We start from the raw sequence: 14,591 nt of genomic DNA, 5'->3' as shown, positions 1-14,591 counted from the left end.
CACACGCCTCTGTGACTCATTTCCAAACATGTTGTATTAATATTCAGGTTTGGGAGACAGGTGACAAGAGGTGACATCGTCTTGGGTGTGCAGCTTACATGACTTCACTGTGTCTGTTTAACTTTTTCTCTGACAAAACATGGGAAATCAAAGGTTGGTGCTGCAGACATCTGAGTGCGCCTGGAGTACAGAGTTCTTTAATGCTCTATTTCCACCAGAAAATGCAACACTGCAGGGATTTTGCTAAAGAGTGAGAATAGCTGCCTTCCTTGATGTCGGCTATATAGTGAAACAGCCACAACCAAATCATCTCACTCCCTAATCTGCTTTGTTTCACACATGAGAGCAGTGGGCTGAGCGCAACACTAGGCTTTGTTAAATCACTCCCAACGTCCGTCAAACACATTGAGAGTTTCCAGGTCACGCCCCGGTGTTTTGGCATTAATGGGAGCCGAGTGTGTACGAGTGTGCGTGTGTCTGCAGGGGTGGGGTAATTCGATTTCCATGGTTAATTTTCTGTTTTTCTCCACTGGTGTCCTGAAACACTCCAGGTCGAGCTCCAGCCCGAGAGAACCGATGCGATCACCAGAGGCGACAGCAGGAGGAGACACAGGAAGGAGCCTGGTCTCCAAACATCTGGCGGGGCAAGGCTTCCATGACTCGCTCAACCTCGGGATGAAAAAAAAGACTCTCAGATCTGCAGGGATCAAAGTGTGCCCCGGGTGCCTGAGCCACCGTGGCCTCCCTTAACATATTCAAATGGGGTTTCCTGAAAGAAGTCGGAGCCACAAGCAGACCTTGCAACATAAACGAGGCAGGAAAAGGGGCGACTATGAATACCTGAAAATCTCTGTGCCCTCCACATAAAGTAAGCCCATGGCAGAAGAGGAAGAGGATTTTCTTTTTGTCAGGGTATTTAAATAGAATATAACTCAACTGTCAGATATTAAATGTTATTCATGTGCCCAAGGCTAATTTACTCAGTACAGAGGCCCTTTCAATTAACCTAATAACAAAAAGAAGTCTGTGAGTGTTTGACTTACTGCAATAAATGATGCCAATGCGACTAAACTAGAAAGGTTTTTGGTTTCAGGTGGTTCTCAACCTGGAGGTGTGAATCCCCCAGTGGGTCCCCAAGATAACTCATTGCAACAACCTTCCTCTTACCAACTTGAGTCCTTAAATTATTCTTATTCTAAAAAGTTAAACTATTTTCTGGCGCAAATTCATTTGTAAATTACACTTTTAGTTTAATTTGTGTTAAACAGCAACCTGTATTATTTTGTCGCGATAAAGACACTACTTTCTTGAAGATTCCTGTAAAAACAAGTTGATTTCTCTTTGAAAGGTTGAAATGATCTTGAATTTTAGACTGAAATGACTTTAGGTTGGATTGATTTCTAGTTATAATTCAGAATTTCATATTCTCGCTATTCCCGTTCGTCTAAAAATCAGAAAAAATCAGAACAAGCAGAATAAAAGGCATTCCCACACTGGCCACAGCCCATAAAGAGAGGTTTCAAGTACACATCGCTTCATGTTAAAAAGATGGAGATCAGTGTGCTACATTTCATGGTTCAAAAGTTCCACCTTTACTATGATACAGCAAAGAAATCATCTACACACTGTATATTTGAGAGGGATCCTAAGTGCAAAGGAATGGGACTTTTACACATCAAATGAAACACGCTCCTCTTAGGGAGCTGGGTGTCAAACTACAAAGACATAATAAAGAAAAGAAAGTAATTTGTTAGTTCAAAACTCTGTTTTAGAAAATGACTGGAAGCTACGAAGACACGGGACAGACATACGTTTGAGCAAAGTGCCCTCACACTGGCATTCACTGCAACATTTCCCTCCATAATTACTCTGACATTATAAATTCATCAAACACTGCTTCCCGTCAGCAGCGGTGATGCCTGGGAGCGGGGGTCACCTGTATGCAGCATTACCGAATTAGCCGCTATCTAACCCAGACCTGCTGTGGCGTGCTGACACTAATCCCAGGCCTGCTGGAGAGCCCTGTCTGTGTTACATTATCATGTCTAATCCCCGTAATCTCTCAGCCGCGCGGCTAAACGCTATTTCACCTCCGTCTCTTACCTCATACCCCTCTAATAACATTAATGAAGGGCCGGGCTCCTATTACCCAGGCTACCCCAGTGGTGGGCTGGGTGACGGCTGTAATCGGAGGCCCCCTGCGCAGCCACCCACTCAGCCTTCTAGGCAGCAGGAATTAATGTAATTCATCGCCTGGGGCAAAAAGCAGACCAAACATATGTTCAACAAATCAGGGTTTGTGTATTTTCTTGTCACCGTTACTGTGCAGGTCTATTAGAGTCATTGATGAGATCCTTAGTGAAGGCCTCGCTGTGTGGGAGAATGAAGCTTTGAAGTGATCGTGCCACTTCCAAAGCCCCTCCCCCCACTTGCCATGAGGCATTTATGATGAGCTGACCTGCGTTATTAAAATACCGGAGAAATGATCACCTATAATGCTTCTCTCTTTTTGCTGTCAACAAAGAATGGCAGCAGAGGATTGGCTGGGATGAAAGGTTGAAAGGGGCCCCGTATTAAAAATGGCACTTTATCCATTAAGGCGGGATTTCTCCTGTCTCTTTGTGTAATTACCTGCACCCGCCAGCTCTGTGCTCGGGCTTACCTTGTTTACACTGCATGTCTCGCAGTCTAGCTGTCTCCCTGCAAGGCTTCGTTACACTGTCTTCTGCTCTGCCTTTGTCTCTCTTGATGTCTTTCACTTGTCTGTCGAGGCCAACCTTGAGAGGGGAGGCGTAAACACACCCAGAAGAGCAATGTCAATGAAAGCAGCAGATAAATAGACACAAGTTAAAGCAAGCTCCGTAATGTGTGTATATTTTCTTCTTCTTCAATTTAGTCATGAAGACACTGTATTCATTTATTTACAATTTGGCACTCATATAACTCAAACCCATTAATGTGCTTTGCAATGTTAATCAAATGCTAATGCAATTGCATATCCCCCTTTACGAGCTCTACCTCCTAGCAAACAGCACCACACTGACTTAATTGTGAGGGTAAAAAAACAGCTCATACAGACTTCCTCTCATATTTAATTTTATCTTTGAATAAAAGAGCTATAGGAAAGTATTAATCTGCTTAACATTTCTAAGTACATCCTCCAAAGGATTTTGCTTTTTTAATCTTACATATGCTCAGCAGAGTTACTGGCAAAAACTGTACATTTTCCTCATTTCATCCTTTCAACATCAAATGGTGAGCAGCAAAAATTGGATCAGACTTCAAAGACTGTGATGTGCTCCAAGTCACGGAGTGGCTCTTCTATTTCACATATTGAATCCGAGCAGGATATCAAAGTGCTACCAAAGAACCTCAGGTCTTTACTAAAAAAAGGGGTCTAACATCTGTAGAAAGAGGAGCGCAAAGACAAATCACCTCAGGGAAGAGCGAGCATTTATTCTCAGCCGTGAATTTCCAGCCTTTTGATTCTCTCGTTCCCGTACCACCCTGTCTTCTCCGCTGAGATGAAGGTTGGAGCAAGAAAACTCTTTTGTCTCAAGGACTCAAAAAATTCCCAAAGAATAATCTGGGTTAAAGCTGCTTTGTAGAGGAGCAGCATTTTACATACACAGCTAAAGCCAAGCAAAAGAAAATGCTCATTGATATTCTGTTACTTACATTTCCTCTATGTATGTGATCCGTGTGTTCCTCGTTGCACTTAGACCTGTGAAAGTAAGACACGTTTTTAACTGACACGAACATAAACTGTCACACAAAAACACATAGTCTTAATAACGGTTTACTACATACATGCAGTAAGAGCTGCGGGTGAATTGTATTCATCTCCTTGTTTAATAGACAAAAAACAACTCTGGTTTATGATGCAATTTGCAGAGAGCGAGACAAGAGACATGTTTCTGTGTGTGATCACTCGCTGTTGCATTATTTAAAAAAACCAACACCAAATAAGACAACAACTCAATGCTGCATGCCAGTCGCATTCATGCTTCGAGAATAGAAAAACAAAATCTCATCCAGTTTGGACTTGGTGATGCAACTGGAGGCTGTTATTTGGATGCAATCACAGAATTCATGCGTGGCAGAGTAAGGATATCAAAAGGGAAAAGAACAGCATGTAGGTGAGAACATAGATCTTACAGGATAAAAATGGGCTAGATCATGTCAAAATAAATCTATATGGAGAGATTCCAACACTGATTAAACAGAATTGTTAAGTGGAGGTTTGAAGTTTTTCTCACCAAGGAATATGATTGTAAACACGGAGAGAAAAATCCCAGATGAGGCTCCGCTTGGTTTGAGTATACAACAAGCAGAACATTTTCAGATCTAGTATTTTGAGTTTGAGTCTGGAGAGAGTTGCACAGCGTTGACCAAAAGTCACCCGAGGTTTGAATAAGGTTTATACACATGACTTGGTTTAACATGAACACTGATAGGCAGTGAAATTCATATTTGTCATTATCGGAATGTTCTAGCTTTCTTTTTTGGAGCCCCTGCACATAAAGAAAAAACTTCAGAATTTTCCTCTTAGATACATTTTTATGTGACCTCAAATCTAACATTAAGGGATTTGTAATAACTGATTTGTGAGAGTTGTGGTGCAGAGAAAAGCTAAGCACAGAGCTACACCACGTGTGCTGCTGTTCAGTCGGTGGCTGCCCTCCTGCTTAGCACATATTTTCTTAATGACTGGCCTACCCACATGCTGAATAAACACAAAGTCTTCAGCTCGTACATCTGGAGACCAGTGCAGCGCCCAACCCCATTTGCGGTCAGACAAGTGTGCTATCTTGGTGGAAAGATATTTATTACGTTTATAAAACTGAAAGAGGTGGTGCTTAAGGGAGGAGTTTTCTCTTCTGCTTGAAACAACAGCGCATTACAGGGCATGAGGAGCCCATCCAGCAGACCTAAGAGTATGAGTGACGGGTACGTAATAGGCCGTCTTTAATGTTGGCCCTATTTAAAACGTTTTGTCTGTGCCGTAAGAAGAAACAATAAGGTCAAAACAAAAATCTAATCAGAGGAAGTCAATCTTTCAATGAGAACAGACCCTGAAGGTCAAGAAGCTCACCCCATATGCTCCTCCTTGGTGGTCTTTCCTCCAGCCTCAGGGTGTCTTTGGGGTCCATGGTGCCGACGCACCCAATGGCCTCTGTAAACTGCGCACAATGTTCATTTCAGACATGCTCCTACATGGTCAGAAAACCATATTCCTCCCCGTCTATCATCTAAACAACATGCATATAGTCCACTGAGGCAGTTATCAAATGTAATTGTTGCAATTAACACAATTCCCAACAATTTATCGAAGCCCTACACTCCATACAAGGAGTGTAGTGTCGGAGTGGGAAAACATTGTGTGATTATTGAGACAAACTGGGTTCAGATGGATGGTAAACGGAGCCTGCTGACTGACTCCGTCAACGGGCTTTTGTGTTTTTCTTGTAAAATTATATGCGCAGGAAAATGAAGCTGAAGTACATTGTGTAGCCATGGTTCTATTTTGCATGGTCTAATCTGATCGATGGTGAGCATGTCCCCCAGGCCCCGCTGAGATCTGAGAAGCCACCAGGCTCATACATTTGAAAGGCATCTGTTTATTTTCAGAATGCAAATGCAGCCCACCTCAAAGGCTATAAGCTGCAGAGAACATACAATGTGAATGTGCTGGAGTGCTCCGCCGGGGGGCTGAGGCCCCACTTATGTCAGGTTCAGGTCCCCCCCCCCCCCCCATCCTGAACCCCAGCGGCCACACACAAACACACTACTCTAAGGAGGAAGACAGCAGCGACGGAAAGGCTTTTCTCACACCAAAAGCATGTTTACCCATTATGCATCGTTATATACAAGGGCTTTAATGGAGAACATTTACACAAGGTGTGCAGGCGACTGAGATGCTCCATGTGCCAGATGAGGGCAGCCCTTAGGAGAGCCGGGGGAAACAATGCCAACTCTCCTCCCCCTGCCCTCCTCTCTCCTGCCCCTTTTGGCACCCTTCTTGTCCTCCAGTGAGAGGCTCCAAGGAGGGGGGTCGGGTGGGGGGACCCGGGAAGGTTAATGTGCCCACTTTGATCTTCGTCAAGGCACACTGAGTAAGAATTAATTTACATTTCAGATGAAAAGGTTGACAGTATAAAAAGGCATCTTGTTTCTGGTATGTGAGAGCTGTGTAATAGGCCAGGAATTTGAGAGAGGAAGTCGTGAGGAAACAGAAGGGATAAGCCCCTCTCTTGCTTTTACTGGGAAAGAGATGAAAGGAAAAAGGATCTCAGTATGCACTGTTCTTCTGAAACATGGGGACCAAATGCTGCACAAACTTTCAAAAGCTTTTCTGTATGCATTATTAATTAATTATTACTGTTTCGTAGGCCACTCATTGAGATCAAAAAGGTGTTTCACAAAGAAGTACGGTTTTCAGGCCTTTATCCCTTTTTCCCTTTTGAAAATGCAGGAAAAAGTGGCGTGTATTTCAACTGGACACTTGAATATATGAAGAACTTCAGTAGAATAATGTAAACATTTCTTTACCTGACTGAATGCGGACTGCGGCCTCTTGCCGCTCTTTTTTTATCTGCTTGAGGTTCTGCCGAGCAACATGGCCCCTCCAGGCTAGGGGAAGAGAAAGAGGCAGTGTGTGTGTGTATGTGCGTGTGTCTGTGTGTGTGTGTGTGTCTGTGTGCACGAGATTGCTGACCTGCCTCTGTGAAACAAAATAGACTGCACATACTACACAAGATCCCACTTCAAAACACTGCTAAACCAGGTGGCAGAGGGAAGGATCACTTTGAACTGTCTGAGGTCTTATTGTCTGCTCTGAAGCATTGCTCTTAACCTTTGTAGGTCAAGCTGTGGTTATCAAACTCATCTTTTTTTATGAAGACTCACCGGCACACAATAGACCAGAGGTCATTAAGAAACCAGCGGTAAGATTCACATTACATTTGCACCTGTTTCATCATAACAGGATAAAAGAATACATCAGGATTTTTTTATTTATTTTTTACTTAAGTTTGAACCATTCTTCTCATTTGTTTAATGTTTAAGTAAGACCAGTGTACCTGACTGGATGATGATGGCCCCGCGGTTCCTCTTCTGCTTCTCCTTTCGGTAACGTCGGGCACCAAGCCAGCCTTTAGTGAAAGCTTGCATCACCACCACCCGAGCTATCACCTCCCTCAGCAGCAGGTTCAGCTGCTCCACATGGTAGTACCTCAGGAAAACCTGACCAGACGTTAAGGTGAGCACATCCCAGCATCTCAGTCTAGATCTCTCTACTGACATTTCTACACATGTTTTTTGGTACATGCTGTACTGCTTATAGGTCAAATGTATAATACAAACACAGATTTCTTTATTGTTTTATTTTTTGGGTGTAATAATCACATTACCTTTGTCTTCCCGAGCATCCAGGATTCCAGTTTGGCACGCTCCAGTATTGCAACAACGTTCTCTTTGTTGGTCTTTGGCATCTGGTGAGCCCGAAACGCCAGATAGTAATATCTACGAGAGCAGACAGAGGGGAAAGCAATTCAATATTTGATTGGATGTAGTTATAGCACCTAAAGAGCAGAGTCGATATGAGCCAATATGATGTAAAGACGATTTTGTGGTCCGAAAATGAAAGCAAAACGACTAAGGCGTTAGCCCTACCCGAGTGGTAATGTTAGTTTTTTGTCATCTTCTCGGACAGCATTCTAGTGGAAATTGAGCCGTAAAACACAAAGACGATGTGTCGAGAAAAATAGAGCACATTGTGAAAAAGAACAGCTAGACATCAATATCAATAATGGATTACTGCTTGTTGTCAATAAAATACATGTTTTTCATCTAACTCAAAGCAAGAAAGTGATAGTTAGTTTTATTCTACTTCTACTTTTGTATCCAATAAGAATTTACAAATATTTGGTCACACAGTCGTTGCATAACTGATGACAAACATGCAGATCCTCTTTACTAAATGCCAACATTTTAAAGTAATTTAATCCAACATTGGTGAAGAAGAGAGAATAGAAATCTTAGCATCTTTTTTAACACAGCTACTATCAGCATCATCACAGCGCTAAAACGGCCGGCTCAGTCAGAGCAGAAAAGTGAGTCTGCCTGAGACATGAGTCTTCAACAGAGGCCCTTTGTTGGAGCTTTTTTGAATGGCTCGTCGTCTCTTATTTCAATGGCCACAGAAGATGCCCATCAGCCCGGGCCTATCAGTGTTCATCACCTCAACTGCATGTTTATCGCTCATATTGTCCAGATCCATCCACTGATCCTCTTGTTGTAGTTTACAAAATACCAGTATATGACAAAGTGACTCTGACTGTTTGCCCAGAGACATTGAGGCTCCACAACGACTGGTTCATCTCTTGTGTTCTGGCGTTGGTCAAAAAGAAGAACAACAAGAAGAAAAACTTCTTTGAACTCCCCTCCCCGGCTCAGTCTACAGCCTTTCATTCTAATTCCTGTTGATACCTGTTATTTCTTTGATGGTAAATACAAAGCACTGCTTGGCAACATCAGACGAGCCTTTGATATGAGAGCACAAATTTAAATCAGTTTTCAGTAAAGGTGCAGTTTAGCAGTTCAGGTCCGTCTGTATGATTTCAGCCTGGCTCAGGTAGGATCATATGGAATCAATAGCAAGGTTAAAATGTAGTCTGAAGTGGTAACACACCCGCTCATTCACACACACTTAGTGCACAGGTGCTGTAGCTTAGGTTTTTGATGATTTGTAATAGTCAAACACTATTTAATATTGGGACCAAACTAGGACAAAAAAACATGCCAAAATTAAGCAACATTTTTTAAAACTTCCCTAAAGCAGTGAGACTAACCAGTCATCTCAAACTTACTTTCCCCTACAGGCCACAAGCCCAAGTTAATTACATTTATATCATCAAGTCTTCACATTAGGAATATTTTTCAAAGGAAAGTTGATCAAACATAAGTGTCCTTGCATTTTACATTTTTTTTCCCTGAACAGGGCTGAGGCTGATGTCTACACTGTGTAAATGTGGAGTTGGACATTTGAACAGGAGAGTGTATAACTTTTTAACAGTTATCATGTCCTGTCCCACATTTTTTTAAACAAAAACAACACCCTTACGTAAAGTCCCCCTAATGATGAATTCCTGTTTTAATTGTGTTCCAATGTAATACCAATGGGACACGACACACAGACTATTCAAGTTTTTCCAGTACACTGAGTTTGAGAACAAACTCTTTATGAATAGTAAAAGGAGAACCATTAAAATGCATCACCCCTTATAATCACAGTTCCTCCCTGTTTGAATTTCATCCATATTTTTCAGCCTAGAATATCCACCCAGTTAAAAGAGCTGTAGGATTTTGTCTTGCACTATCACTAATGAATGCCAATTAGTCAGCCTCTTGCTCTGCTTAACTTGTACCCCTACCTAATTAAAGAACCCGTGTTTCTGTGTGATGCAGAGCACGGCTCACTTGTTCTGCACTATCTCTGGGGTTGTGCCGGCGCTCCACGTGTGCCTGCTGCAGAGTGTAGGAGCTGCCTGTCTTGACAGCGCCCTTACCTGTTGACGAACTCTTCAAACAGGATGCGGTGAGAGTAGCCTTGCCGACGGATGTTCACTGTCTCCAGGATGCCGGTGTAGCGCAGCTGCACCATCACCCTCTCCTTGCAGAAGCGCAGCGCCTGCCTGTCATCGTTGGGTTTGATGCAGCGCACAAAGTGTGGCTGACCCACCACCATCTTAGACAGCAAGTCCATCAGGGAGTACTGCAGACAGACAATGAGAAAGGCTAAACAAGGCAAGAAAAAAGAACAGTTATCATATGAATTAACATTACCACAGTCCGTAGTAAGTTCCATTATGAAGATTTTCACTTAAATGTCAAGAATCAACATTTTCCAGGTGTAGATGTGTTTAAAAACAGAATACAAGGTGAATAGTAATCTGCATAATCAATTCCAACAGCACCTGGCAGTCATTGTTAATTAATAAATAGGTTAAAGTAAGTCTAATTTATTTGAATGTGACTCCAAAAAGTCACAACCTGTTTGTGAATTATTTCTTACGTTCCGGTTTTGAGTCGGTTTTTTTAAAGCAAGCAAAAATGTTTGAATATTTCATTTCATACATCTCCCAGAGTGGTACATACATAAAAAGGTTCAAATTTAAAACTCAAAGAGAAATAGAGACATACAGTATGATTCAACCAACATCAATGGATGCAGGCTAGTATGATCTAACAATGTTATTGTTTTCTATTGAGGTCACGATATTGACTACATTTAAATGTCGATACCAATACCAGTGAATTCCACAACTCTCTGTCCCAAAATCAAAACACCTACACGGAAATAGGAGGCTACAGTCTGTCTCCTCATGTTGGTGGTTTCTTCTGGGTGACGCATCATTTCCATGGTGTCCACCTGAACACAAACATTCACAATTAACACGCCGGGTTTACAAACAGGCCAAACTCAGGCCAACAGCATCACTGCAAAAGCAGCCTGACATCCTTGGCGGGCCCTGTAGAGATAAAGGTATTATTGCAGCAGGTCTCCTTCCTCCAAATGGGCCAGTTGGGGATACACAGCTGTACTAACTGTCCCGTCTGTATAACATAGCCCCATAAACACTTAAAGCTAACAATCTAGAGAATAAGTCTGCACTGCTGTGGGGCACGGGTAAACTGCAGAGCATTCTGAGTAATGAGACCAGCCGTCACCAAGCAGACAGTCATCCCGACGACGGATTAACGAGGACACAATATAAGCTTTTTAATGGTCTTCGCAGTTCATGGATTCATCAAAATTAATGATGCAATAGATATTTTATGGTAAGTCTACGTAGCAAAGTGCATATCTTTAATTCTTTATTCCACCGTAGTGCAGAGAAAGAAAGGTACGTCAAACGTAAACTGAGTTACATGGAATGAGGAACCAGATGCCTGACACTTTGCTTTTTTGAAAGCAGATCACACAGAAGTACAAACGGTTATCTTACTTCCACTCGGCTAACAACCGTCACACTGCTTTAATCTGGTCGCACTGGTAACTTTTTGTAAGTATCAGCTTCTGTCAACTTTCCCCAACTCTGATTGAGAGCCTGACGGCGGCATACATATTACATCAATCACACTGATTTGTTAAAAGAAGCCCCTTCTTGTTCAAAAAATAACCAAGAAGGTACTTATAAGCAAAGTTCACCAAAGTTTCTCCACAGTTATCTCGGCCTGTGTTTCTAGTATTTCTATAATCTAAGAAGACACATCGCAGAGCATTTGTTTACATTAATGACGCAGAATTGTGGCTGCGTGAAAAAATGTTTAAAAGAAATGATTTACATTTTCCAAAGCCAGACTGTGATTGATGTCAGAGAAGTGAAGCTGCACACAATCCAAAAATAGTGAAACATAGTTAAACGTTTTGAATTTGGATTACAATCATGATTACCGTAACTTGGGACTGGTCTATGATTTATACACATATTTAGATTGGTTTCAACATACGTCTTACCTTCAATAGGTATTTGGGAGACTTTGAGAACGGCACACGTTGGCGAATTACATGGAAATAAAGGAAGAGAGAGAAGAGGAAAGACAAGAAGCTGAAATCCACCTTTCAGGGTTTTCCACTGTAAATCATAATGTGAATTATTTGTATTCCTTTTTTTTAAAACAGAGAATAATCACAAATAATTCCACAAAGAAAAAAAAAAGAAGAAGAAAAAAAAGTCATATCTTTCAGACAATATGAAATAGACACAATGAAATTAAACATGTTTGAATCCAAGAGTGAGAAAAGTTGAAAGTCTTTGCTATCAATACACTTTCTGGTGCTAAAACACATTGTAGTGTGTGTGACACCATAAAAAGGCGCTCGAAGAAACTCTGCATCTAGAGCCTCCGTAAAAACACGATTAATAAACAATATTGGGAGCAAACATGTTCAGTGTGCTTCTTAGTGAGCCTTTGTGTTTACTGTGGAATATTAGACTCATGAAACTGTTGATGCAGTTATTCCAGATGATTTTAGAAGACCTATAGTTACTTTAGTGCCCATTAACAACAAAACAATAATAGCTGATGAGTTTGAAAACTACTTCCATGCCGTAGACACCAAATGCCAGATGGCGATGCTGCATCACCACAAGCAAGACAGCAAACATAACAGGGTAGTCAATTAATATGGATATGCTTCACAGCACACGTTTTACTGGGTTTCTTATGGGGCAGTGCCTGTGAGCAACAAATAAAAAAACATGATGTTCTCAGATGTGATGATTTGTGCTACAGGAGCTCACCTTGGTGCGTCCTGAACCGAGCTGCGGTGGCAGAGATCTGGAGGCAGCAGTGATCCGGGCTCTGGAAGTCGCCAGATTTCCTGTTCAAAACCAACCCGTGAAAGCAGTCATAAGTCGTCGCGTCAGGTCTTATTTAAAGCTTAGAAGAAGTCTGAACAGCTGGGTGAGACACAGAGAATACATTGTTATTTAGAGTGAATATCAAACATGGAAACAGTCAACATTCTGGGACGATATTATTTTTCAACAAAGGTAGAAGGAAAACAAAAACTATGTTAACAGTAATGTTCATACTGCAGCACAATATAAAAGACAGTTCAGAGGGAGCCTAAATCTGAGCTGAATCCATGGACTCAGGAGTGCAGCTGCGTGCACAGCAGTCCAACAGCCCCACACACAGCGGAAAGGATATGAACATAGCATATGCAAGACAGTCTGAACATTTCAAAGTTTCTGCACAAGATGTCCAAATGTTTTCTCTGGCTATATCTTCAGAGGCTAAACTGTGATTAATAGCAGTGAAAGAAGCCTTTGAAGCCGGATTGGTGACATCAAAGTCCTAATCCATGGGTGGCAGGATTTTTATAATGAGTGGGAAGTATCTTAACACATTTCAAAGGGTTTACTCCATGAATAAACAATAGCTGCACAGATGTGCCACACACACCTTTAGAAAAATACGTCTGCAGACACAGGAGGCAGCATTACCCAAGCAGCCGTGTATGGCAAGGAGGAAAACCTTTGTAAGTTTTTTAAGATAAAGCTGAAGTGACAGGCCAACAATTGTTCTAGATTTTCTACCGCACACCGACGAACTCCTAAAATGCAAATATGTAGTCAGCTTCTGCTATATACTTTCAAGACTCATGTCAGTTGTTGAGGACATGGTCTGACAACAAGCCAAAAACTTAAACACTGGATCAGCGCCTGCCTTTCTCAGATGACTGCAATATCACGTGTGTATTAGAAGCATCAATCAAGCATTGAAGAGATCAAAATCAATTTATGAAGGATTAATTAACAACCAGACCACTTCTAACTTTAGACAAAGAACGCCATACTTGTGCCAAAGGTTTTAAAGTGATCCAAAGCAATGTGTGTCTCATGGGGGCGCACACACACACACACAGAGACACACACACACACACACACACACACACACACACACACACACACAGAGACACACACACACACACAGCTGTAGTCAAAACAGGCCAAAACATATGATGTGAGAGAACTTCAAAGGGACTCAAAAAAGTCTTTTAAGCTAGTGATGACACTGCTTTTAGCATTTGACAGTTATCTGCTAATTTTTATTTATTTATCTACTCATTTATTCTGCCATTAACACATTTTGGTAAACAAACTAAAAACAAGATATTCTGTCACATTAAAATATACACTTTTATGTTTGTTAATAATGTGCTTGAAAGAGTATACACAGGTTCTGAATCTCAACCTAAAAATAGAAGAAAGGAAAGTGTAAAATATGATATCATGGAAATATGAGCAGTTAATTGCTCATTATGAACACATGTTTGTGAGAGGGCCTTGTGTTTATGATCACAGGGACAGATTTTACATCCTCAAACGCCCCTTCGGCACAATCAACAAAAAAACACACAAAAAAAAAAAACACACAAAAAAGTATGATCTTTGAGAACAGGAGCTGTTAAACTGTGTCGGGTATATTACCAGCACACAGGCAGGCAGGGCCCCGCTCCAATTAGCCCAGAGTAAAGCTGGATGGATTAATTGGAGTGGGTCTTGTGCAAATGAAGTGCGCTCTCTCCTCTCCCCATTAGTGCTGCTGGGCCAGATCATCTGAGCACATTTGTCATGATGAATTAGCGGCTGCGAGTGGAACGAGCTCATGGAGTGTCACTGCGCTTTCACGCCTCTCACTTCCATGACACCATCAAGGGGAGATGAAGGGGCTGCGCCGTGATGAGAGAAACTATGACAGTTGTACCTAAGCCTTGCAAATGGACACTCGCTGCTTTCTTCATGTATTCCTTGGCGGGTTGTATTAATTCATTCTTCTGGCGGGTTTCATTCCCCCTCCTGACTAGATGATTAGAGCATGGGTTAATAGTCAGCATCCTCAAAGATTTCCGTCTCCTGAGACATGAAACCAAGGGAACACCTGTGATGTCCAGCCTGAAAGAAGACCTTCTAATTTAGATACAGTGGGGAACTTGTCTAATGATGTGAATTATAATTATTCAAACACATAGACGAGCAAGAAAAGGGAAGACTTGTTCTTTGACAGTAAATTCAGTT

At 41.7% G+C, this 14,591-nt stretch overlaps 1 protein-coding gene across 1 annotated transcript in view; it reads right to left on the bottom strand.

The window, feature by feature from the left end:
- myo3b (myosin IIIB) overlaps positions 1-14,591 on the bottom strand; it is a 54,649-nt gene that overhangs the window by 14,100 nt on the left and 25,958 nt on the right. The window contains exons 23-32 of the mRNA XM_079231144.1: positions 12,309-12,388; positions 11,522-11,542; positions 10,355-10,432; positions 9,570-9,775; positions 7,413-7,524; positions 7,083-7,245; positions 6,553-6,633; positions 5,096-5,183; positions 3,679-3,724; positions 2,663-2,777 (exon numbers count right to left, since the gene is read on the bottom strand). Of these exons, the coding sequence (XP_079087270.1) occupies positions 2,663-2,777; positions 3,679-3,724; positions 5,096-5,183; positions 6,553-6,633; positions 7,083-7,245; positions 7,413-7,524; positions 9,570-9,775; positions 10,355-10,432; positions 11,522-11,542; positions 12,309-12,388 (990 nt within the window). The remainder of the gene's footprint in view (positions 1-2,662; positions 2,778-3,678; positions 3,725-5,095; positions 5,184-6,552; positions 6,634-7,082; positions 7,246-7,412; positions 7,525-9,569; positions 9,776-10,354; positions 10,433-11,521; positions 11,543-12,308; positions 12,389-14,591) is intronic.

Source organism: Taurulus bubalis, assembly GCF_910589615.1.
Source record: "Taurulus bubalis genome assembly, chromosome: 15".
In the NCBI taxonomy this organism is placed as follows: domain Eukaryota; kingdom Metazoa; phylum Chordata; class Actinopteri; order Perciformes; family Cottidae; genus Taurulus; species Taurulus bubalis.
Note: the sequence above shows the minus strand (reverse complement) of the source record. Positions and strands in the feature narration are given on the sequence as shown.